The sequence below is a fragment of the Bombus impatiens genome, unplaced genomic scaffold (genome assembly GCF_000188095.3).
Source record: "Bombus impatiens unplaced genomic scaffold, BIMP_2.2 scf_0248, whole genome shotgun sequence".
Taxonomy (NCBI): Eukaryota; Metazoa; Arthropoda; class Insecta; order Hymenoptera; family Apidae; genus Bombus; species Bombus impatiens.
In genome coordinates this window covers 1192389-1216862 of record NT_176667.1, presented here as the reverse complement: position 1 = coordinate 1216862, position 24474 = coordinate 1192389, and the positions used below count along the sequence as shown (strand labels likewise).

The 24474-nt window shown below is 32.0% G+C and overlaps 5 protein-coding genes across 8 annotated transcripts; 1 reads left to right on the top strand and 4 right to left on the bottom strand.

Moving 5' to 3' along the window:
• Positions 1–513: 513 nt before the first annotated feature.
• On the bottom strand, positions 514–6488 carry LOC100749356 (serine/threonine-protein kinase Warts). Of its 2 annotated transcripts, none has more exons than XM_003488610.4 (5): positions 6105–6488; positions 5091–5442; positions 2527–4972; positions 2132–2409; positions 514–2047 (listed from the first exon to the last, which is right to left on the bottom strand). In XM_003488610.4, the coding sequence occupies exons 2-5, from the start codon at positions 5367–5369 to the stop codon at positions 1616–1618; spliced, it is 3435 nt and encodes a 1144-aa protein (XP_003488658.1). In that variant the 5' UTR covers positions 5370–5442; positions 6105–6488; the 3' UTR covers positions 514–1615. The 2 variants fall into 2 exon arrangements, with proteins under 2 accessions (XP_003488658.1, XP_012239641.1); XM_012384218.3 differs by having other exon boundaries at positions 5091–5411.
• Positions 6489–9804: 3316 nt separating this feature from the next.
• Positions 9805–14106, bottom strand: LOC100749242 (vacuolar protein sorting-associated protein 35). 2 transcript variants are annotated; one of them, XM_012384327.1, is made up of 12 exons: positions 13975–14106; positions 13179–13398; positions 12974–13097; positions 12671–12866; positions 12410–12604; positions 12252–12335; positions 11942–12178; positions 11570–11718; positions 11017–11503; positions 10526–10945; positions 10256–10399; positions 9805–10188 (listed from the first exon to the last, which is right to left on the bottom strand). In XM_012384327.1, the coding sequence occupies exons 1-12, from the start codon at positions 14095–14097 to the stop codon at positions 10009–10011; spliced, it is 2559 nt and encodes an 852-aa protein (XP_012239750.1). In that variant the 5' UTR covers positions 14098–14106; the 3' UTR covers positions 9805–10008. The 2 variants fall into 2 exon arrangements, with proteins under 2 accessions (XP_012239750.1, XP_012239751.1); XM_012384328.2 differs by having other exon boundaries at positions 10009–10188; positions 13179–13377.
• Positions 14107–14428: 322 nt separating this feature from the next.
• Positions 14429–15756, bottom strand: LOC105680598 (coiled-coil domain-containing protein 97). Its single transcript, XM_012384313.2, has 3 exons — positions 14882–15756; positions 14633–14795; positions 14429–14556 (listed from the first exon to the last, which is right to left on the bottom strand). Exons 1-3 carry the CDS (start codon positions 15754–15756, stop codon positions 14491–14493), a joined length of 1104 nt encoding a protein of 367 aa, XP_012239736.1. The 3' UTR covers positions 14429–14490.
• Positions 15750–23115, top strand: LOC100749121 (multidrug resistance-associated protein 7). Of its 2 annotated transcripts, none has more exons than XM_012384311.2 (17): positions 15750–16103; positions 16381–16530; positions 16603–17358; positions 17562–17819; positions 17904–18177; positions 18255–18478; positions 18562–18799; positions 18890–19158; positions 19240–19470; positions 19533–19744; positions 19817–20672; positions 20748–20974; positions 21040–21546; positions 21610–21801; positions 21884–22127; positions 22205–22344; positions 22408–23115. In XM_012384311.2, the coding sequence occupies exons 2-17, from the start codon at positions 16390–16392 to the stop codon at positions 22523–22525; spliced, it is 4887 nt and encodes a 1628-aa protein (XP_012239734.1). In that variant the 5' UTR covers positions 15750–16103; positions 16381–16389; the 3' UTR covers positions 22526–23115. The 2 variants fall into 2 exon arrangements, with proteins under 2 accessions (XP_012239734.1, XP_012239735.1); XM_012384312.3 differs by lacking the exon at positions 15750–16103 and adding an exon at positions 16150–16288.
• LOC100748999 (EF-hand calcium-binding domain-containing protein 11-like) lies at positions 22819–24465 on the bottom strand. The gene is made up of 4 exons (XM_003488607.4): positions 23447–24465; positions 23280–23375; positions 23073–23208; positions 22819–23018 (listed from the first exon to the last, which is right to left on the bottom strand). Exons 1-4 carry the CDS (start codon positions 23480–23482, stop codon positions 22858–22860), a joined length of 429 nt encoding a protein of 142 aa, XP_003488655.2. The 5' UTR covers positions 23483–24465; the 3' UTR covers positions 22819–22857.
• Between the last annotated feature and the right edge of the window lie 9 nt (positions 24466–24474).

Below are 24474 nucleotides of genomic sequence, written 5' to 3'. Positions count from 1 at the left end.
TACGACTATTACCGTTGAAAATTAAGGCTTTTCGCTTTTTCGAAAATTAATTATGGTATAGAAATTATTACGATGCATTTGTAATCTTAGTCAGCGTAACGATACTATTTACTGTCGTATTTTTGTTTAAATTACATTACTAACGATGTACTTTCGATGCAATCAAAGTTGTTTAGTTATTCACTGCTTATCATCGAATCTAAAATAGATTACCAAATCCAACGTAAGTTGCATACACCTCTAATTACTTCGGAAAAATATAAAAGATATCCGGCATGTAAAATGTATACGGCATGATAATAAATCAATGAAAATTTCTTAAACTTAAAGGATATTTAATGAATAGAAGAAATAAGTGAGGAAATGAGAGAGAGAGAGAGAGAGAGAGAGAGAGAGAGAGAGAGAGAGGAGAGAAAGAAAGAGAGAAAGAAGAAATGGGAAGATAGGTTTGATCATTAACAGCCGCATAAAATATGCAATGAACACATTACATCCATTCAAAAATCTATACAGTAACAATTAATATTAATATATTTGTCACGTTATTAATCGTTCAATATAAAAAAAAGAAGTTAAATAAGGCCAATAGATTTAAAAGCCGCATTATTCTAATTATCTGCAATATCACAGTACTTGCTGAAACATACAAACACACGTTTCCGATAGGCACAGGAGCCAATACCAATGATAATGGCAAGCACAATATTTTTCTTTCTATAAACATACTATATACGAGTATATATTGTCCAACCATCGGTCGTTTTCTTTTTTTTCTTTCGATTCGTAATCATTACATAATTTGTAATTATCACGTTTAGAAATTGATATGCCTTATCAAAAATTAATTTCATATTCTTCTTAAAAATTCGTACATATTTTTTTTCTTTTTTCCTTTTTTTTACCACACTTTATAGGAAATTTTAAGAATGATCGCGTCACATTATAATAATAAAAGTCTATAGAAATGTATCGTGTAAAAACATGACGAATGCCCACAAATTTGAATTTTACAATTACATATAATTCCATTCTCTACAATACTGCATAATCCCAACAGTTATCAATTAAGAAAAGTCTGCCCTTTCAAAAATAGCGATTCATTCAACGACTCTGCGATTATAACACAAGGGTAAGAAAAAGAAGAATAAAAGAGAGAAAAAGAAAAAAACAAGTTAGAAAACAAACGAGTATGATATGTTATTGAAACTAAGGAACAAACGCGAGGGTTTCCGTTTTATGTATGACCATTGTTCTTTTTCTCCTTCCCATGTAAAACATAGCATGGTGTGCGCATATACACACTGTACTTATATGTATGTGCGCGCACGCGTGTATGCATGCTCACTTGTCCACTTCAACCCAAACACACACGTACACACACTTTCTCACTCGCATACCCTCTGTCATACACAGACGCGCGTGCGCGTGCGCATTCACGATTTAACAAAGAATTTTATGATTCACATTATTCTAACTACTTGTCGATTCAGAAGAAACTTTTTCGGATAATATTTACAAACTCAGATTTTTCCCAAAAGAAAAAAAAAGAAGAAGAGATATATGAAAGATTGCGTTATTGTCGACTTGGCGGATACAAAAAGTTCTAAAGCTACTGTCATACGTAAACTGGACCTTGATTGTCATTATCGTCCAAACTTATTCGACTAGGATACGCAGGACCACCACCATCGTCAAAGAAGCGTCTAAAGGTGAATTCAAAGAAACCATGAAATGGTTTGCCATTATCTAGTAATTCGTCGGACTTGTTAGAATCGGACGATTCCGAATTCCGTAATTTATCGGGATCCACTGGATCAAAATTACTTGTATCGGTAGGATATTGTATTCGAGGTATGTGAGGAGCTACTTGCCGACGCAGTCCCTTTTCAAAGTCAATGCTCGCAAAAAATGGATGATTCTTTACTTCATCTGCATTCTTACCTAGCCGCCGATCTGCACCAACGCATAATTTTAGTATCAAATCCATACCTTCAGCGGATAGATTTGCTTGCTTCGGGATATGCAGAGTAGTTTCCCAATTGATCACCTGCAATATATGATATATCTCAAAGCTGCATTCAACATGCTATACCTGATGACAAAAAAGCAAGCAAATAAATATCACAACTACCTTGTATTGTGTCTCGGCTGGAGTATTAGCAAGAAAAGGTGGAGAACCAACTAACATTTCATATAAAATTACACCGACACTCCACCAATCGCACAACTGAGTATACCCTGTCCTTTGTAGTACCTCTGGTGCGATATAATTCGGTGTTCCAACCAAAGAATGGGCTAAACATCTTTGATGTTCTCTGTGTCTTCTACGTTCCAATGGTTTTAACTGGATGCAACGACATTCGTTATTCCAATCGTCGGCAGGATCCATCGAATCTTGTTTGCCGTGTCCTATTTCAACATGAATAACAACATTGATATAATTGTAACTATATATGTATACATAAAGACACAAAGACATATGCATATATTAGAATGTAAAAATAAATCAATTAATAGGGAGCATACCATTTTGTTGATAATATTTAGAGTTATGAGTCCAACGAAATCCTGTACATAAGCCAAAATCTGTTAATTTGATATGTCCATCTCGATCAATTAAAATATTGTCCGGTTTAATGTCTCTATGAATAAAACCCATTTTATGAACACTTTCTACCGCGCACGTTAGCTCAGCAATATAAAATCTTGCTAGAGGTTCCTTAAAAATGCCAAATTTGATCAGCAACGACATCAAGTCGCCACCAGGTATATAGTCCATTACAAAATATAAATTGTCCTTATCTTGAAAGGAATAATAGAGCTTCACAACCCATTCGTTATCAGCCTCTGCTAATATATCTCTTTCAGCTTTAACATGAGCAACTTGATTACGATTTAACACATCCGCTTTCCTTAGAGTCTTCATAGCATAAAATTGATTGGTATCGAGTTTCCTAACAAGCGTTACTTCGCCAAAAGCGCCAACTCCGATTGGTTTGATTTTCGTAAACATCGATTTATCCATTTTTGCCCGTTTCAATCTAATATAATTCGATTCCTTCTGTGACAACATTTTCCTCATTTGACATTGAGCTTCCGCGCTAAGACCTATTTTAGCCATTTCTGTTTCCAGTTGAAGCCGACGGTATAATCGTTGCTTGTGAGATTTTAATACATTTTCAACGTGTTGTTCCATGAAGAATTTAAACGCCTGCGGAGAATAATTACGGACTTTACAATCTCTGCGTTCCTCTTCTTTTTCTTTACTCATATGTTTGCGCTCCGGTATTGGAGACTGATGCTTGATTTTGTAAGACGAAGGCGATGAACCAGCACCTTTTGCTCCATTGCTGTCTGGTGAATGATTATTATTATTATTGTTGTTGTTGTTATTGCTGTTGCCACCACTACTGCTATTACTGTTGTTGTTACTGGTGTTACCATTGTTACCAACGTTGTTATTAGTTCTCAAAGAAATGGACGTGGATGTTACTGGAGGTAAAGGCGGCGCTTCTGCAGGATGTTGACATCCATCTGCCGGTGAATATTTTCTTTGTAACGGAGGATGTAATGCGACTGGAGAAGACCTTAGGGTCGTGTTATTATCTATCGTCGATATGCAGCTAGGATCATCGGTGGTAGCTGTTCCATAGGGAGGTGGAGGTACTGGGTGATGCATGCCTCGTTGTGCTGCTAATGCTTGCATCGTTGTCGCGTAGCTTGGCGGTTCTGTAGTAGGCACGCCTACCGAAACACCCAAGTTTATATTATTTGTCGATGTTGCACCAATTGTGCCACTGTTCAATGGTGGATACGCAGGTGGTGGTTGTTGTGACGATTGTTGCTGCTGTTGCTGCTGCGGCTGTTGCTGTTGCTGTTGCTGCTGTTGCGGCTGTGGTTGCTGTTGTTGCTTTTGTTGAATGGACGATGCGTACGATGGTGGAGGTGGAGGTGTGTTACTAGTAGTGGAAATCGGTTGTGGAGAAGTCGGTGCGATTGCAGTTTGTAATACAGGTTTTTGTACTTGTGTACTCTTAACAGATTGCATAATGATCGGTGGTTGTGTTTTCGCTTGTCGTGCACCCCAAGCTTGTAATGGAGTCGGTCTAGCCATCGATGCTTGTGTACTCGGAGATATAGCGGAAACGGTGATCGGACTTGGAGAACCGGCCGACGTTGGACCGGAATAGATACCAGAGGAAGGGCTTTTGCGATAATCTTGCTGAGACTGCGTAGGGCTTTGCCTGTTTTGTATAGAGGCACTATAAGATGGTGGTTGTACTGGACCAGCCGACGAAGAAGACACTATGGGATACGGCGGTGGTGGTTCGACTTGAGTATTAGTACTGTTATTGCTTGTTTGATAAATACTGAGAGCTTGCATTTGTTGAGAAAGTTGTTGCTGAACTTGCGGACCATTCTGAACGATCATGGGCTGACGACAATTAGAATTATTATTTGAACTCGCTACCGGACTTGTACCTCTTTGTGGTAGATTGACCGATGTTGAGATTGGTCCAGTATTACCAGGTGTAGTAGGAGGTGGCCGCGTTGGAACAACCGGAGCAGGAGACATTCTCTTAAGCATTTGCTGCATATTAGTAGGTACGTTTGGCTGATTATATGGAGCGTGAGGCGGTGGCGGCGGCGGTGGTGTAGAACTGCATCTAGGAGGTGGAGGAGGAGGTGGTTCTCGTTCTACAAAATTGCTCGGCGAATATTGTCGACTCAATTGCGGATGTGGGCTAAGTTCTGTCAAACGTGGACTATCGGATCGTGAACTTCCTGCTCCACTATCCAATGCGGGACTACCACGTTGTAAACTCAACTCTCTTTCCAAACTAGGTTTCCTTATTAATTTGCTGTTAAGTTTACCGAGACCGTTCAAAGATTCTCCCTGTGCCTGCTTTAAGAATTCTATAGCTGCATCTAGACGCCAACCAGCTAACTTCAACGCGCGCATTGCAATTTCCTGTACACATATATGGTATAATATAAAATTTTGCTATACAATGTCAACCACCAGCTAGTTTTTAATACACTTGTTGCTATAAACAGTATTTTTCTAATGTTTATAACGATACACGTACCTCTGAATATCCCATTGCTAAAAGCTGAGCTAGTAATTGTCGTTGATCAGATTTATCAATGGTAGAACCTGAAGCTGCAGAGAGACCACTAAGTCCTGAAGCAGAACTAATGCCACTGGTCGTTGATAAAGTAGATATAGTACTAGCAGCGCTGGAACCTACTTCGCCTGCTCCTCCGATATTCGCAAAAGGTAGCAAAGAATTGCGAATTTCAGCCAAAGCTTTTTGATGATATCCAGAGCCACGAGTGCTCGATTTGCTAACCGTGGGTGGATTCATAGTGGCCCATGCTAGGCCTTCTCAGACCTAGCTTTAATCCGGCTGTGACATATATATATATATATACATACATCTAAAACATAATACCGAGTTATTTTCTTACAATGTTGTAACATTGCTATAACATTTTGCTATCGTATTTATTGTACGATATCATTCTGAATGATTACATATTCCTTCTAAAAATATCAATTCCATCCAAAAATACTTGAAATTCTGAACACATAAATTGTTAACTATTTCATACTTGCAATGCTATCTAATCAAATCCATAGTTGATAGGTCACTTGTAATACATATAATATAAATTCCTTTATACCACATAATGCTTGTAAAACTGGTTAAATACAAATATATTTTAATATAGAGCTTTTGTGTTGTCATTAGAGTGCTATTACTATGCGTTACACAAAATACAAACAACAAATTGTGATTTGAAAAATACAATGTCCATTATTAAGTACACTTCTATTGAAATATTTCCAATTATATACACGATAAAATAATGTTAATAATAATAATCTGATAAATGTTAAAAGAATATGTTACAAGTTATAATAGATTTTAAATGCTTTCGGAATCACTTTACTCATTTTGTTCAGCATTCGTATGTAATATATTTTATTTGAAAATTTTGTTTCGGTCATTGAATGCAAACAGCTTCATGTGTAATGTTACAAACGACTTTTCATATCTTGGTAAGTACATAATGTTGAGATCCATCAAAAATCTAACCTATTCATTAGATGCGTGACGGATCACTCCAGAAAGTCCTCTGTACGTAAAATGGGCTACGGTAGCACACACTTTCTTCAGAAGACAGAAGGCATTGGCTACGAAATTTCTTGAAATAAGTTTAACTGAAACAGCAATCAGGAGAGAACGACTTCAGAGCATATTCTATTCTCACGTTTCCACAGAATCCATGTGACGAGGTTAACGTGCACATAGAACTTTTAATTCACTATTTTCCCTTAAAACTAATTCTGTGCTATTCCAATTTACAATCGTAATTACTTCAGCAACAACAAAGAAAGGTACAGCCGTAAATTACTAAAGTAACTGGCAGCCATTTTGAAGTGCCACATTCCTACACCGACTTGACACTCTTTTTCGTAATTTACGATATGCACTAAGTTCGTGCGCGAAAAAACAAATAGCTCTTTCTAATTAATACGTAATACGGTTAACGTTTATTACTTCTCTAAGAAAATGGCAGATGATTTTGGGAAAGTAATACTTTAAATACATCAATTATGCAAAATTTATTTAGCCTTTTACAACTATGTATCTCTTTCTCCTATAAATAAAAATGTCAATACATTATATTATTGCTTCTTTTCTCTAACTTAAGAATTATTTTCTACATTTTTAATCAACGTTTAAATCTATTTAAGGTCAGGGAAAAGAGAGAAAGAGAGGGTGGGAGGGCGAGGAAGAGTGTTAAAGTGCTGCTCTTAAAAAATCTTCACTTCTTTTCTTAAATATTCACCATACCCTTATTACTTTCGCAGTTTTAATAATTAGTTATGTGTAATATTCAAATGATAACAAAATCTGTGCAAACATATTATTATCATTTTTAATTTTATTTAAATATAATTATAACAATAATAATGTAATTATATCATTCTTGTTAAGTCCTGCGTCTATATACCTTAATTATTTGAACAGATGAATAGAAAATATCGAATTGACAAAATTAATTTGATTAATCTGATCATTTCTTTGTTATCATAATGCACAATGGTGCGCGCGCGCATACACTTGTGTTTGTATGTAAATGTTAAAATCAGTATGTATTGAAATTGAAAAGTATGAAATAAAATTGAATCTGAATGGCAAGGGGAGAATAAAATTAATATAAATTACTATCGTATTTAAATTTCATTATAACATAATTTTTTTAATTATTCATGTTTTCATAGATATTATCATTAAACCTTTTAAAGCAATAATATATAAGACATTTACATTGTAACTTGTTATTATTACAACTCACCACACAAATATAACATATATGTTATATAAAGTCAGATTAGAGTTGCATGAAATATTTTTTATCATTTTTACTTCGTATTTATTGCCTATTCCTCTTCTTATGATCTTTATGATTGTTATTGTTATGTTATTGTTCATTGTTATGTTGATAGAACAAACATCACATAAAACTTAAATTTTTTAGTGTTGCGTTAATTTTCTGATACCTGTTAAACAACAAAAATATGGAACATCGGATTGCATTTAACAACGATCATAATTTACAATAAAATTTAATCAATAATATTAACATTGAATTATTTACAGTTTCTGCGCTATGTGTGTACGCGCGTATGTGTAATGTTTTTTTCACTTACTTGGCTAATGGCCGCATTTTGACTATTTTTCATTGAATTAAGTCAAATTATAGTTGAATTATAATAAAATATTTACAATATTAATGTAACACACAAATGGGCCCACCTTCAGCAATGTTATTTTGTATTATGAAATAAAAGTGACATTATTCTAATTTATATTATATTTCATTTTCGTAATATATTACTAATATTGTTACTTTACTAATATTATTAATGGATATGGTATGCATTAATCGTCACACTTAATTAAATGTAAAAAGTTATGACATCGGTTTTATTACATATTCTCATATAATTATAAGGGAATCAATATTGTTATAATAGAAAACGTTATATATTTATAATTATATAAATGAAACAAATAACAATTAATTACATATGTATGCAAACCATAGACAATGATGTATACAACATTTTATAGTTTAGTTTTATGCTTAGACTTCGTTTAGCTTAAACTCCGTTAAATTTATACAGAGATTAATTCTCAGCTCAGATAGTCAACGTGGAATGCGTGCTTTTAATTTTAATTAATCATTTGATAGATATATCTTAGTAAATTGTAAGCACCCGTCATAGGACGCCGTAAAATATCATGAGGACATCGTGGGATGTATATTTAGATTTAATTAATTTAGCGATATATATATATATATAAAGCAGTTCTGAACTTTTCACTTTAAGTCAAACAATGTATCTTCGTAAAAAAGGCACGCACAATATACTTATATATATATATAATGTATATATAACTGTGCCTATATATAACTATATATAATATAAATATATATATATGTATGTTAACTGTTATATATATGTATATTGTGCGTAATTGTGTGTAAGTATATATATATATAAGTATATTTTTTTACGAAGATACGTTGTTTGACTTAAAGCGAAAAGTTCAAAACTGCTTTATCTAATATCAAATATTAGATTATGTATGAAATAGAACAGTCGATTTAACAAAATGTTTATAGTTTCAGTTTTTAAAAATTTCCCTCGAATTTAAAATCTTTGATACAAAAAGGTTGCCAATATAGGGTTACGATCTAATGTACTTCAGATTAGTATCTAATATCTATCTTTAGTATCTACAGGTATCTATCTTTAGTTCAGCTTTACTTTTAAGTAGGTTTCAGTTGTAAGATCTAGATTAAGTTAATTTTAAACCTCATTATTGTATAACAAGGGATAACGAGGAAGTTATTATTTATTTTAGTTTTAAATCTTAGTCTTAAGTCTTACTTTTAAATCGGGTCACAATGTTAATTTTAAGCCTTAGTTTGGACAGATCGATGTACTTGATTGATATATATTTATCCGCAGAAGCAAGCTTTTGGTGATCTTTTTGTTCCTTTCGTTGATCTTTTACTCTTTCCACTGGCCGTAATCTATCTGTTTGGGTTATCGATAAATTGTATTGCGAGTTTCTGAATCAGACTATCTATACTTGATAATATACATATAATTAATAACTTATTTGAGAATATAAAAATGAAAATAGAAAAGATTAAAAAATTTACATTTTTATGTTTCATGCGTATGAGACTACAATTTTATTTGAAACTAATTAAACGAATCGTCTAACTATGTGTAATGTACATGTGTAATATACGTAATGTGTGTACAGTATTTTATTATTTTGATAATGTGTCATGCTTTCTCAAATATTGTAAAAGTATAAAATTCTATACTTCGTTGTCGATTATGGGATATCGTGTTTTGCATATATTTTATTTAGAATTTCATACATGGTTCTAGTTTTAATTCTAACTGGTATTATACTATATCGGTAACATCGCATGTGACGCGAAAATGGTAACGGGGTCAAGTGACCTCCAAGACGTGGATCGCGAAAAAGCATCGCAAGTCACGTCTATTCTATTAGAACTATTCTATTAAGACGATTAAATCAATAGATATAAAAAAATATTGTCCTATTGTATTCATAAAACAGAAATATGTGTGTGTATGTCACTAATATATCCTTTGATAAAAATCATTGATTTAACATTTGTAAAAAGTATTGTTCATTATGCCAGTGAGGTAATAAAAATAGTTCAATTTGACAACACTTTGTTAAAACAAATATACAGATTATATTTCATGAGTCAACAAATGAATTGCGATACATTATTAACAATTTTTGTAAGCAAACTGATGTGGTTTAAATTGTGGTGATCTATACCTAGTAAGCGTTTATCTTTAGAATTTATATTCATTTCGTAAAATAATTGGTAGATGCTTTATGTACAAAATTATCGCATACAATAGTTACATTAAAGAACAAGTCCTTGATACGATAGACCATCCGTTTCTGGAGATTCCATTCTATTCCTTAAATGTTCTAATGTATTAGCTAAATGTTTTTGAATTTGTTCTGTTTCTTCACTAACTTCTAGGTTGGGGAGTTCTTCTTTAATCTTTGCGATCACTTGATTTACAATATCAACAGTGAACTGAAAATAAATAGCTATTAAGATATATACATTAATAAAAGCTCTCAAGAACATCAGTAATTCTTACCGTAGTATTGTCTTTCTCATAGAAATAAATGTAATGATTTAATAGTTCTACATACAATTGTACTTGAACTGAAGTATCCATGCACTGATTTGCAATTTTGATACCTTTTCTTAAACATTCTAATACCCTAGATTTATTTTGCATCTAAAATAATTGCGCAATTATATTTATTTGATTATATTTTTTAATAATACTATTAAATGCTACACATGTATAATCATATTTACATATTACTAAGAATATATATATATATATATATATAACACTCACCTCTTTTCCACCAGTTGCTAATGATTTTCCAGACCAGAATATATGAGAGCAAATAGCAATTCCTCTACATTGATCTGGTTTTCTTAATAATTTGCTAGCATATAAAACACATTGATTGCGTATTGGTTCTGCATTTTCTTCACAAAAACAACTCATTTGCTCAAATGTAGCAATGATCAATGTAATAGCTGCTAACTGCGCCTTAGAATCACTTATTTCATCTTCATATATTGAAAATGCTTGACTCATAAATTCATAAGCAACCATCTCAAAATTATCGAAACGAATTTCTCCTATTGCTATTGCACCCTGAAGAAATAATCTCAATGGCAGTTCGGCCAGTTCTGCCTTCATTAAAGCTGTAATAGTTGCATGACAGAATTGAAAGATTTTTTGACATTTTTTCTGCCACATTTCATCCTACAAAAACAGAAAACTAAGTTAATCATCTAATCTAAATGTTACAGCAAGTAAGTTAGTAATTTATTAACTTGATCCTTTAATCCCTTATATGTGAAAGCAAGTTGGTAAGCTTGAAATACAATTGGTGGTAGAGTATATTTTATTCTCTTATTTCCACCAGCACTAAAATGTTTTCTGGCTGCACTTAATATCATATATTGTTGATCAGCTGTCTCAGACTTAAAATGATGTATTAATCTACCAAGAAGACCCTGTTCTTCTGCAAAGTCTTCAGGATCTTCTTCTATATTGGGTTGATCTGGTTGGTCTTGTACCAATGGAGATACCATAGAAAGAACTGCATCTACTTGTTCTTGAGTTGGTATTAAAGTCTCATTTTCTAAAATGTTTGTTATTATATAAATAGCTAATAACTTTCTGCCTTCATAGTCAAAGTAATCTAGTAATGGAGCAAAATGCTCAAGCTTCAAAACAGTTAAGATGTTTTTATAGTTATCTATTGGAATTTTCATTAGTCTCACTAATTCTCTTGATACAGCACTATTATACTCAAGCCTGAAAATTTATTAAATTCGTTACATAATTACGTTTAAAAACTTAATTCTATTGTATTATACATACTTATCTACATTCTGCTTTTGGAATATTTGAACAGTTGTTAACAAAACTTTATCCACGTAGTTTACTCTATCAGGATAACACTTATGTGCCAAATTAATGAGGGCTACTTGAAGAGAAACTATGTCCTCTGGGGGCATATCTTGTCTAGTCTGCAAATGATAACTAATTTTAACAATAAAAAAGATTATTAATTCAGTAATTATTACTAAAAATAATTCTCAGACTTAAACTAAGTGAGTAAGGATAACTTATATATTGGTAAGTGATCACATTAATATCAAATCTATGTAGTACTTCATCATCACAGAAATTATAAATTCAGTAAAATTTAGTTAATACTATACATCCTTCTATTTCACAAATTATATTTACCTGTATAATTATAGCTATCTGATCACTGAAAACATCAAAAAGTTTTACATCCTGTGGAATTCCTGGCACTTGATTAGGACTTCCTGGTCCTCCCACACCATCTGATCTTTGACTAAATGCTGCAAGACGGTCTATTAACGAAATAATTATATTTTTTACATTTACACCATTCTGCAACTCAGCGCAAGATTTTAAAAATGCATTTAAAGTTTGTAGATGAAATTCATCAGGAAAAACCTAAAAAAAAATATGGATATATTATTAATTATACTACACTGTTACTTCAAACATTTTTCGTTATTTTAATTACTTGTATTATGCACTCCATAAGATATTCTTGAGCAATTGCATCTCTGCAACTGACTACTTGTTCTAGAATGCCTGGTAAAACACGCTAAAAACCATTATTATTAGCCAATAACAAACGCTTTTTAATACTTCAACAAATTAAATGTATTTAAGATCAACCTTTTTGTATTTCTCTAAAGTAACTGATTCCAACTGGCTAAGTCGTACAAGATTAGTTCCTACTAATATTCTAAGTTCTTCTCTTTCTCTTTCCCTTCTTTCTCTATCTCTAGTATGACCTTGATGTTGCATGCGTACCCATAATTTATTCATTTCAGCAAAATTCATCAAGACAAAGTCTATACTGTCACGGACCTAAGAAAGAATAATTATTTGCTTTTGCATAATTGCATAATTTGTATAATTTGCTTTTATACATACACTTCCATCTTCATCATCTTCTTCAGCAACATCTGGTAAAATGTTACGAGTGCACTGTAGTAGGTAATTCCTTAAAAAGAGACCCCTTAAAGGATGCTGAACTCCTCTACACATTTCTACCAAATCTCTTAATAAGTCTCTTTTTAATCCAGGTGTTGTTTTGATATATACTAATCCAACAGTGATAAGTAGATACCTATAAGAATATATATATTATCAGGATATCATGATTAATAGCATATTAACTATGCAAAATTAATGTGCATAATGTATACTGGCATGATACTTCTATAATAAACTTACAGCCTGGGTACAATATTTCCAACATATTGCACTAATTCATATAAATCTGTAACTTTTCTCCCTTTCTGAAATTCATCTAACAAATAAAGTTCTAAATGTCTTAGTTCATCAGTAATAGCCATATCTAACATTAAATGTAAAGAAAAATATATTGTTATTATCTTATTATTAAAAGTAATTAGTTATTTAAAATTAATAAGGATACATAATTCATAGTAACTTTTTGGACTTAAAAGAGATGTTCGAAGTTCTCCTAACATTGTAGCTGCATGTTTTAATGCATCCATCAATTTGGATTTGTCCAAACAGTGTTTCATTTGAAAAGCTTGTACTTTAACCACACCAATTGCATCTTCAAGTAGTTTTTCTTGCTCTTCTACTCCCGTTATAGCAGGTGTCATTGGCTGCGAGAAAAATAAAGATACCTACCAGGAACACCAGGTAGTACCATGCTAGGTAAGCCACTCAATGCAAGCATGCACCATTTTATGCTTCTATGATAGAAAAGAAGCAAGGAGGAACTAATCTACTATATTATATCTATAAAACTAACCCATTAATATTTATAAAACAAAAGAATTACATAAATTATGCAACAAGCAAATAATCCTCTGATTTTACAATGCATTTATAATAAAAATGTATTATAATTAAAATATTCTTGATGCAGGTTTCAAGTTTCATTATTTTTTATACAATGTTTGATTAAAGTTAGAGGTTATAATTTTAGCAAAATATTATTAAATAAAAGAAAATGTATTATTAAAATGACTTTTCTATCGCACTTAATAAAAGATTAAAAAATATCAGACGGACATTAAACAATCATTGAAATGTTCAATATAAACAACGAAATTTTGACGACAGTTAACCTTCATGACACTAAAATAATTTTGCTACGGATAATTTCTTATATTTTCGTTCGAATTCGATTGGCATATAATGGACTGTTTCCATAAGCAAGGATTTAACATGCTTTTTAAGTTTAAATTTATGCTTACCATTTTCTTTTTCTTAAAAAAAACTCTACACTTATTTCCCGCACTTGAAACACCCACCGCTGAAAGTGACACGCTCCATATGAACTGTATGTATATACTAGTATATGTAATTATCATGGACATAGAAATATATATTCCTACAGATATGTACTTTGCAGTAATTACAAATATGTACTTCGAATTAGATGTACTAATATACAAAGACTAATATTTGTATATATTATACATATATATATATATATAATATTTGTTGTTATAACAGATAAAATTATTTCTATTTATATTGAACTATAAAAAAGGTTTCTCTTAATAATTCATGATATTTAATCATAAATATTGATTTTATAATTTTCCTCTACTAAATTGAATATTTATCAAGATCTTAATTATTTTATTTAGTAGATAATGTGCTTATGATATCATTGATTGAAGGAGTAAATAAATGTTCATACTCTTATAGATTTTATACTTTTTTACTTATAAATATTGCATGTAAATTATTGTACATGTACAAGATTACATCTGAGAGTATTCATCATATACGAGATTATCCAAGGGGAGCCTATCTGTAGCAACCTGCTCCTATTGAATAAACAATCTTTTTATGAATCAGAACTTTTAATATGAACTGATCATAAACTGTGAAATATCAATTAACCTTCAATGATTTCATATAAATATCCAATTCATCCTCAGTCTCAGTTTCATTTGTATCTTCAGTTGGACCTATAGTTTCAGGTGATTCTGAATCAAAATATTTATCTTCTTCATCTTGTGTTCTTATATCTATGTTGTCATATGCTTCATTGTCATCAACAGTGCTGGAAAGATATAAAAAATATATTTATAATGTACAAACAATAAACTAAAATCCCATTATGAAATTAAATATTATACTTATAAATACCTGTAATCAAAATCTAAATCTTTCCCATCCAAAAAGCTTTGGTACATATTTGTCACAAATTCTTGTTTTAATACTTGCTTTTCAGATTTTGAAATGCAATGTGGCTTTTTTACTGCTTCATTTTTATGTTCTATTTCATTCTCTAAGCTGGATGTTTTACCCCAATATGTAGTTTTTTCTTCATTATCCTTTGAATCATATATATCCTCTTGTTCTTCATCTGTATCATTTTCCTCTATTACATTTTGTTCTTCTTCCTCTTGTAATTTTTGTTTCATTTTTAAATTATCCCGTTCAATATTTTCCATTAATAAATTCACAAAAGTAATATTTTTAGTATCTATATTATCCCTAAGTTTCTTTTGCTCCTCAGTCATATATTGTCCAATTAAATGTTCGTATAACAATGGATTTCTTTTCATCATTTCAGTTTCACTAAAGTATTCCCCTTTTTCTATTAATGTTTTTAAGGCCTGGTATCTTCTATTTCTAACATCTGTTTGTCTTTTTGAGTTGTTGAAATATCTTTGTAATCTATTAAAATGATAAGCGACTTCATAATCTTCATCTTTACAGTTTTCGAAAAACTTTAAGTGTTCTTTTTTCATATAATGACCAAATTTGGACAAGAATAAACAGTAACTTTTTTTAAGAATATTACGTGCAATTATTAGCTTTTCTTTAAAAGTTAAATCTGGATCATCTTTTTGTTGACTCTTAAAAATTGCCTTACTTTTTGCTATATGATGCAACAGTTCCTCTTTTAAATTTTTATCCACTTCATTTAAAGAAGTTTGTTGAGAATCATTTTCGTTATTTTTGTAATCTACAGTCATATCCGGAGCATTATTTTGTGTATCTTCTTGCTTATTCATGTTTAATCACACTGTTTTATTTGATAACCACAATTTTAACATAATTCAATCAGTACGATTAATTTATTGATTTGTATTACATCTCATATATTGTAATTCTACATTTACTGGCGACGTAAATCATTTTTAAAATAATGCTTTTGTTTTTATTTTTAATTTAATGTATGTTTTTTATACAATCCATATCATATACGTCATCGACACTGGCTGTCATCAAAAACCTAACCTACAAGTTTGCTTTGATATGAGACTGTATAATTCGAAATATGATACACCACGATATATATAATAAATATTAAGATACATATATATATATTAGTTTATAAACTGAAATACATATTTCATCAGTAAGTACATTATAATATGGCAAATCTGTTATGTTATTGTAGGTTGTCTCTTAATTATTATTTCAAAAAATGTTTGCAAACAAATTGGTATTTGGAATAACAGATAAGAAATTTTACAAAATAATAAGTGCTTAGTTGTTAATTATGTGCAATAGGAATTTCATACTTCTACAACTTATTACAAAGTAGATATTGTGTCTACATAAGTAGGCATTGATTCTTCTGTAATATACTTTGTTTTACAAAGGTGCATTTTTTAGTTTGAACTTATTTGTAGATTTTAAATATGGATAGGTGGTTAACTGATGATGATGAAGAAACATGGAAATGGAATTGGACAGAATTATGTGGATACAGTGGAGGCATTAAGCCTTTAAATCCAGATACCCATGATCTTGATATTTGCTTTCAACAACTTTGTCTCCAGGTAATTCATTGACACTGATGTTTCATGTGCATAAATCATACATATTATAATATCTTTTAAAATACTTTTTAGATTCCAGTTTTAATCTGTATCGCTATAATTTCTGCTTATCACTGTGGAAAAAGAAACATATATCCTATTCGTCATTTTGGCTCTAATTATGTTATAAAGTTGAGACTTATAATTACAGTGTGCCTTATAATTCTTCCTATACTTAGAGCATATATTATTCTTAGTAATACTGTTCTTGCTCCACCAAAGCATGTATTATCTAGTGATGATCAGATACAAGAATACATTATGACATCAACTAAAAAGCCAGATGTATCTTTGGAGGATTCAAGTATATTACATCATATACAAGATGAATGGAATCGTACTATTGATTTTGCAAAATCAATTCTTTTCCCAAAGAACAGCATTCAGAATATCACTGAATCTTCTGTTATTTCTAACACACAAGAATATGGTCTAATATTAACTGCAGTCAAAGATAAAGTTACATCAGCTAAACCTATTGACTACCTTGTGGCAGGTACTGAAGGATTAGCATGGGTTGTTCATCTTTGTTTCATAACAAGCTTAAGAAGAGGAAGGAATTTTAATCCACGTGGCCCAGTTTCACTTCGGGCATTAATATTTTTATTGATTGTTATTTCTACATTGCTGTTAAGAAGTCATATCAAGTACAATCCTCAAAATGATGTTCTACCAAATTTGTCATTGGGATTTAGTATCAGTGTCGTCACTCTATTAATACTTTATGCTATAACATTGATACCCAGTCATAGTAATTTACAAGATATGAGATCATCTCAATTTAATGAAGTAAGTTATTATAAGTTGTTTATTTCCAAATATAGTGGTTCATATTATCAGTGATTAGTGTTTTTTGTTTGCTTATCAGTGTAAGAGATTTCAGACATCTGCTACTAAATGTATGTGCTGTTACCAAATTGACTATGATATCTAAAATCATGGATTATTAAGTAAATATAGATATCACAAATCAATGAGAAATATGTTTATAGATAGGAGAACAAACTGCACTATTGAGTACTCCTAATTCTTCTTATGTAAGATTTCCCGAAGGGCAGGACCCAATTTATCTTGGGACTGCTATGGAGGATGCAACCACATCTTCCAAACTTATATTTCATTGGGTAAATTCATTAATGGAAAAGGGTGTTCATGGTTTATTAAATCATTCAGATGATTTATTTGATTTACCGGAATATATCAGCACTAATACAATTAATCAAAAGATCGACAAGCATCTACAAAATATGGTAAATGTAATATTATACTTTTTCAACTATGTTAATGACCAAAATAGTTACTTTTATAAATTTACATTTATAAATACATTGTAGCCAAATGATATAACTAATCAAGTAGAAAATTTTGAGTCAATATCAGAAGCACATGTTCAAACAGTTACAAACAAAATGACCTTGTTTAACTTATTGCATAAATGCTTTGGTTGGGAGTTTTATTCTGTTGGAATATTAAAATTTATCACCGACTCTACTTCATTTATGGGACCATTAATACTGAGCAAATTAATCGGTTTTATTGAAGACAAAAATGAACCTATCTTATATGGATACCTATATGCATCATTAATATTTATAAGTGCTTTAATAGGTAGGTATTCATAAAACTGACTAATCCTTGAATAAGGAATATGTTTGCTGGAGGCCCTAACGATTTTCTTATTTTAGGAGCATTTTGTAATACTCATTTCACCTTCTGGATGTCAGTAGTTGGTTTAAAAATTCGTTGTACAGTTGTAACTTTGTTATATAGAAAGATTTTGCACTCTTCAAATATCCAATTGAAGCAGCAATTTAATTTTGGTGAAATTGCTAATTTTATGAGTACGGATAGTGATAGACTTGTTAACAGTTGTGCAAGTTTTCATGCATTTTGGAGTATACCATTACAAGTAATTTCTTATTTTATTTTATAGCTCTATTAAAAATCGATTTATGAGCACTTAATATACTTCTATATTTATATGTTTTTCAGTTAATTGTAACATTATATCTTCTATACAAGCTAATAGGAGTTTCATTCTTAGCTGGAATTGTTTTTGCAATAATACTTATACCTATAAATAAAGCGATAGCAACTCAAATTGGAAAATATAGCACGAAATTAATGGAATGTAAAGATCAAAGGGTGAGACTTGTAGGAGAAACATTACGTGGAATAACTACGATTAAATTAAATGTGTGGGAAGACCATTTTTTGCGCAATATATCAAGTTAGTGAATCTTCAGAAATACGAATTTGTCTTTTTATCATTCTCTCATTTTCGTACATGATATTTTATGTTTTCGTTTTTTTTATACAGAATTGCGTGAAAATGAGATTAAATATTTACGGGGTAGAAAATATCTAGATGCTTTATGTGTTTACTTTTGGGCTACAACACCTGTATTGATATCTATATTAACATTTGCTACGTATGTACTCCTTGGACATGAACTTGATGCAAAGACAGTATTTACTAGTATGGCATTATTGAACATGTTAATAGCTCCACTAAATGCATTTCCATGGGTTTTGAATGGTCTTACAGAAGCTTGGGTATCACTTAAGAGAATTCAGAAAATGTTAGATGTGAGTTAAGGTTGCAGTTTAGTTGCGTTTTATAGGCTTAAAATTGATTAAAAAATATTAATTAAGTTCAACTTAATATAGTTACCAGATGCGGATATGTCATCATATTATTCAAAACCACCGCCTGGAATAGATCTAGTGCTTCAGGATACAATGTTTAGCATAAACACAGATCAAAATATAGAACAAAATGGTCTTACTACTCCTAAAGATGTCACAAGCCCATCTGGTAGTTCAGAGTCTAGAAAGATTGTTACCTTTGAAGATGATGCTATTTTTAGTCTACATGACATTAATATTACTGTTCCAAAGGTAATAACATTGCAATCTATTTTAATTGAATTAAATTTTATGAATTGTGTACTTTGTTCTAGGGACACTTAATTGGTATTATAGGAGAAGTAGGTAGCGGAAAATCACTACTTTTAGATGGTATTTTAGGTGAAATTATTAAAGTCCGTGGTACGATAGCTGTAAATGACATCGAAAACGGTTTTGCGTATGTAAAACAAAATCCGTGGTTGCAACGTGGTACAATTCGAGACAACATTCTTTTTGGGAAATCATATGATTACAATAAATATAAGTAAGTATTGATGAATTGTATTTGAGAAAAAATATTGCAGTATTCGTAATTTAAGTAAATTATTTATAACAGGAATATTTTGAAAGCATGTGCTCTCAGTGCTGATTTAAATTCCTTGCCTAAGAAAGATCTAACACCTATTGGTGAGGCAGGAAACACGTTAAGTGGAGGTCAAAAGACAAGAATTTCTTTGGCACGTGCTGTTTATGCGGATAAAGATATTTATTTATTAGACGATGTTTTGGCGACTTTAGATCCAAAAGTTGCTAGTTATATATTTAAACGTGTTATTATGGGTTTACTGAATAACAAAACAAGATTGTTATGTACTCATCAAACTCGATATTTAATGTATGCAAATTTAGTAATAGAAATGTCAAAAGGCAGAATCATAAATCAGGGTAAACCAAGTGACATGTTACCTGATATAGAAGATTACTTATTATCTTCAGAGTCTATAGAGCCAGACTTAGACAGCATATCCATAAATGATTTACCAAGAGAACTATATCAAACTGATAAAAACAAAAAGGATCCCTTGCTTGATGAAGAATATAAAGAAAAAGGCAAAGTTCAACTTGGTGTATATAATTGTTACATAAAAGCAATAGGATATTATTTAGCAATTTCAATAATGCTCTCTATGTTCCTAATGCAAAGTTCCAAAAACGTCACGGATTTATGGCTTTCTTATTGGGTTACTCACAGTAACAAAAGTGTAACTAATATCACAGATAGCTCACCAACTTTACGATTAAATCATGTCTTTGACAATTATAATATAAGCACTAATTATTATTTAACGGTATATTCGCTATTAGCTGTATTTAACACATTATTCACATTAATGAGAGCATTTATGTTTGCATATGGTGGAATTCAAGCAGCAATTTCTATACACAAACAACTTTTAAAGGTTGTAGTACGGGTATGTAAGCTTCATAAAAAATACCTAATATCATGCTAAAATATATAGCCCGAATAACATAGGATATTTCCTTAGGCTAAAGCTGTATTTTTTGATATTCAACCATTTGGAAGAATTCTAAATAGGTTTTCGTCCGACACATATACAGTCGATGATAGTCTTCCTTTCATCGCTAATATATTATTCGCTCAGCTATTTGGATTGATTGCAACAGTTATTGTCATAGCCTATGGAATACCGTGGATACTTTTGGTACTGGCGCCATTGATACCGATTTATCATTGGATTCAAAATCATTATAGGTGTGTTGCTTGAAACATTACGCGAATGTGTCTCGAATCACATGTTATTTTATTAAAATTTTTAGATTAACATCGAGAGAATTGAAGCGCTTATCTAGTGCCGCACTTTCACCATTATATGCACATTTTAATGAAACTCTACATGGACTATCTACCATTAGAGCTTTTCGCATGGTATCTCGCTTCAAACAAGCAAACGAACTCTTGTTAGAAATCAGTCAAAAAACGCAGTTTGCGTCGTTTGCAGTAAGCCAGTGGCTTGCATTAAGATTACAACTCATTGGAGTAGCACTTTTAGCAGGAGTGAGCAATATAGCAGTTTTACAACATCAATATGACATTGCGGACCCTGGTTTAATAGGTCTTATTATTACTTACACATTGTCCGTGACTGGGCTGCTATCTGGCGTAGTAAACGCATTTGTTGAAACGGAGAGGGAAATGATCGCGGTTGAACGTGTAAAACAGTATTTAGAGAATGTTCCAGTAGAAACTGCGAAAGGAGAAAATCCACCATATGCTTGGCCGAGTCAAGGTGTAATTGAATTTAGGAACGTCGTTTTAAAATATAGGTAATTAACACAACTAATTAAATGCTATTATTCAGTATTATAATCGATGTTTAAACCATGCAGAGAGCATTTAGTGCCATCATTGAATGGCATATCGTTTGTTACGAGGCCAGCAGAAAAAATTGGAATTGTTGGTCGTACAGGTGCTGGTAAAAGTTCCCTGTTTGCTTCATTATTTAGATTGACGGAAGTAACTTCCGGGAGCATATTGATCGATAACGTGAACATACGAACTTTACAACTAAATGCAATAAGGTAAGTTGCGTCAAACTAGTTACCCAATTTAAGAAATGATTAATTTATCAGTATAGACAACTAAGAGTTTAAATCATTTCAGATCTCGATTAGCTATCATACCTCAAAATCCATTTTTATTTTCGGGTACGATACGAGAAAATCTTGATCCGCTAAATCAATATCCAGACTTACAAATATATAAAGCTCTCGAGAAATGCAAAATTCATTCGTTGGTACATCGTTTAGGGGGTCTTGGTGCTATTTTAAATGAAAGTGGTAGCAATTTTAGTGCAGGACAAAGGCAATTGTTGTGTTTAGTCAGAGCAATTTTACATAACGCTAAGGTATTATCAAGTTTTTAAATTGGAAATACAAGATAATTTATTTTATATAATATTTAATTATTAATCTATTCTTATAGATCGTCTGTATCGATGAAGCTACGGCAAACGTTGATCAAGAAACAGACAAGTTTATTCAAGCGACAATAAAGTCTTCCTTCCAGACCGCTACAGTACTCACTATAGCGCATAGGATAAGGACGATCATGTACTGTGATAGGTATGTTAGTTTTACAGTTTACTCTAAACGCGTATGTTTGATACGTATCTTTTTTTATTTTAGAGTTCTTGTAATGGGAGATGGCGAAGTTTTAGAATTTGAAGAACCGAATTTATTGATTCAAAATGTTAATTCCCATTTCTATCATTTAGTAAGCCAAGAATTTTCTGATAAGGAATGAACGTTCTAAGACTAGATATGTTCCATCCAAATATATTTATTTTTTCTTACGCAACGAACTTTTTACAAGTACGTAGTCTTATAATGTGACATGGTATTAGTTATTTTTACTGCATATAGCATAACGCACCTTGTACATCATCGGTAAGAAATTTGTATTTTGTCCTATCATAATTATTAAATAAATCGTAATTATTTTCGTACGAATATAATCTATAAGACTATAAATAATGTGCTAATTTAGTAAACGTATTAGGAGATTACGATACAAGACAAATATTTGATTTTTTATTGTTTTATACTTAAGATATTTGTACTAAGTCAGACTACCTCTTATGTTGTCGGTAATATACGTAAAAATTCATAAAAATCGATATATCCTTTTCTGTAACGATCTAATTCTTTGAACATCGTTTGCCATATTGTCGGTAATACTTTCAAGTTGACAGACTTGCTTGCAGAATAAAAGTCATCCAATATTAAATATCCTTTATCTACAACAGAGGCTCCTTGATGTCATTGAAAACTCTATTGTTAACAATACCTACGATCCTTATCCAGTAAAGCGAATAATAAATCTGCATTAACGTATGAGTCGTCCTTTTTACTCTTCTTGAACACCCATGATTCAAACTCTCCGTACAGAATTCTCTCGGTAGACTGAAAAATCTGCTTCACTTCCGTCTACAGATCAAGACAACGATTAAACTTTTCTTAAGCAAAAAATTATTTTCTTCTTAAAAAAAGGACTTTACTTTGTTCGGGCGACATCCGAAGACAACAGTCATCGCTATTTTATACTCTCGTTTGCTCAAAGATCCCCTTCCATCAACGTCGGCATAGTTAAAGGCCTGAAATCAAATTTCAAATCACCAAAATTTCGGATATTACAACTATTACCGCGATCGAATCTCCATCTTACAATGCTCGCGCGATCCTTGATGCCGTTTGGCTTCATCTCGGCCTTCCCGAATGGATCCGGCTAGAATGAAACTTTCTTGAACGATTTCCATATTAAGCAATTTGATGAAAGCGAGGTGTTGCCTGCAGTCGCGTAATAGCGTAATAAGAGGCAGAAGGTATCGGTCTTTCACGCGAGGAGCTCGGCCGACACGCATTATATTGTAATTAAAGCGGTGTCTCTCCTTTCAGGCTGTGGTATTTTGTAATATTCATCGCGGGGCCAATTAACGCCGCCGTGGGACACGTACACGCGTGCTTCTGCGGCTGTGTGCGCCCGATGACATAACGCGTCTGCTATATCCGGCATTCAACGGACGTTTTCGCGGCCTCTGTTACCGTTCTTCGTCGCTGAAAACTAATGAGCTGTAACCCCGGCTGATTTTACTTCCTGGTTTTTAATTACCCGCCATTTAAATCCGTTTATTCCTTTTTTTCTGTTCCACGCATATACGTATATCGTAATGGGGACGATATTATTTTTCACGCGCATCCGCTCGATGAAACAGGCTAATACGACGACAGGCCAGTACGATTATTTATATGGCGTTAATGATGTACGTTTCGCACGATCGTCCGTCGTACGTTCTCACCGCGATATCGACGACAGTTTAAACAAAACATATACCTCGCAGATGTTGTGTTTATTTCTTAACGACGATTTCATACGAGGCTAAACGTTTCTACGTGTGACAGAATTCTGATAAAATCTGTACGGTTGAACGATCGTATCGATTCGGAGAGTTCCTTCGAGACAAACTGAACTATGACCAACGATAGATGCTCTTTTGTCAAAGGTACCGCGTTTCAATAACGCAGTTTCCTTGTCTGCAATCCGTTCGAGTTTCGTGCCCCTTTGGAAGCAACGAATTAAGTAATTTTCATAATTCTTCGTCTCTCCGCGATTCTCAGGGCGACGCGCCGTCACAGATGGGAATCTAGCGTGGCGGCAGGAGCTCTGTTTTTTTTTTTTTTTTGCTCTTTATAGAC

Bases quoted from the DNA above. Each gene is read 5' to 3' on its own strand.
- LOC100748999 (XM_003488607.4), bottom strand. From the start codon at position 23,482: ATGAAGCCAAACGGCATCAAGGATCGCGCGAGCATT. The intron at 23,376-23,446 runs GTAAGATGGAGA...ATTTGATTTCAG, and splicing joins TCAAGGATCGCGCGAGCATT to GCCTTTAACTATGCCGACGT. The intron at 23,209-23,279 runs GTAAAGTCCTTT...CTTGATCTGTAG, and splicing joins TCGGATGTCGCCCGAACAAA to ACGGAAGTGAAGCAGATTTT.
- LOC100749356 (XM_003488610.4), bottom strand. From the start codon at position 5,369: ATGAATCCACCCACGGTTAGCAAATCGAGCACTCGTGGCTCTGGATAT. The intron at 4,973-5,090 runs GTACGTGTATCG...ATATGTGTACAG, and splicing joins TAGCAATGGGATATTCAGAG to GAAATTGCAATGCGCGCGTT. The intron at 2,048-2,131 runs GTAGTTGTGATA...CATATATTGCAG, and splicing joins CAGCCGAGACACAATACAAG to GTGATCAATTGGGAAACTAC.
- LOC105680598 (XM_012384313.2), bottom strand. From the start codon at position 15,756: ATGAATAAGCAAGAAGATACACAAAATAATGCTCCGGATATGACTGTA. The intron at 14,796-14,881 runs GTATTTATAAGT...ATATCTTTCCAG, and splicing joins GATTTAGATTTTGATTACAG to CACTGTTGATGACAATGAAG. The intron at 14,557-14,632 runs GTTAATTGATAT...TTTATTCAATAG, and splicing joins TTTATATGAAATCATTGAAG to GAGCAGGTTGCTACAGATAG.
- LOC100749242 (XM_012384327.1), bottom strand. From the start codon at position 14,097: ATGTCCATGATAATTACATATACTAGTATATACATACAGTTCATATGG. The intron at 11,719-11,941 runs GTAAATATAATT...TATCATTTGCAG, and splicing joins AGATAGCTATAATTATACAG to ACTAGACAAGATATGCCCCC. The intron at 11,504-11,569 runs GTATGTATAATA...ATAAATTTTCAG, and splicing joins CAAAAGCAGAATGTAGATAA to GCTTGAGTATAATAGTGCTG.
- LOC100749121 (XM_012384311.2), top strand. From the start codon at position 16,390: ATGGATAGGTGGTTAACTGATGATGATGAAGAAACATGGAAATGGAAT. The intron at 18,479-18,561 runs GTAATTTCTTAT...TATGTTTTTCAG, and splicing joins TTTGGAGTATACCATTACAA to TTAATTGTAACATTATATCT. The intron at 22,128-22,204 runs GTATTATCAAGT...CTATTCTTATAG, and splicing joins CAATTTTACATAACGCTAAG to ATCGTCTGTATCGATGAAGC.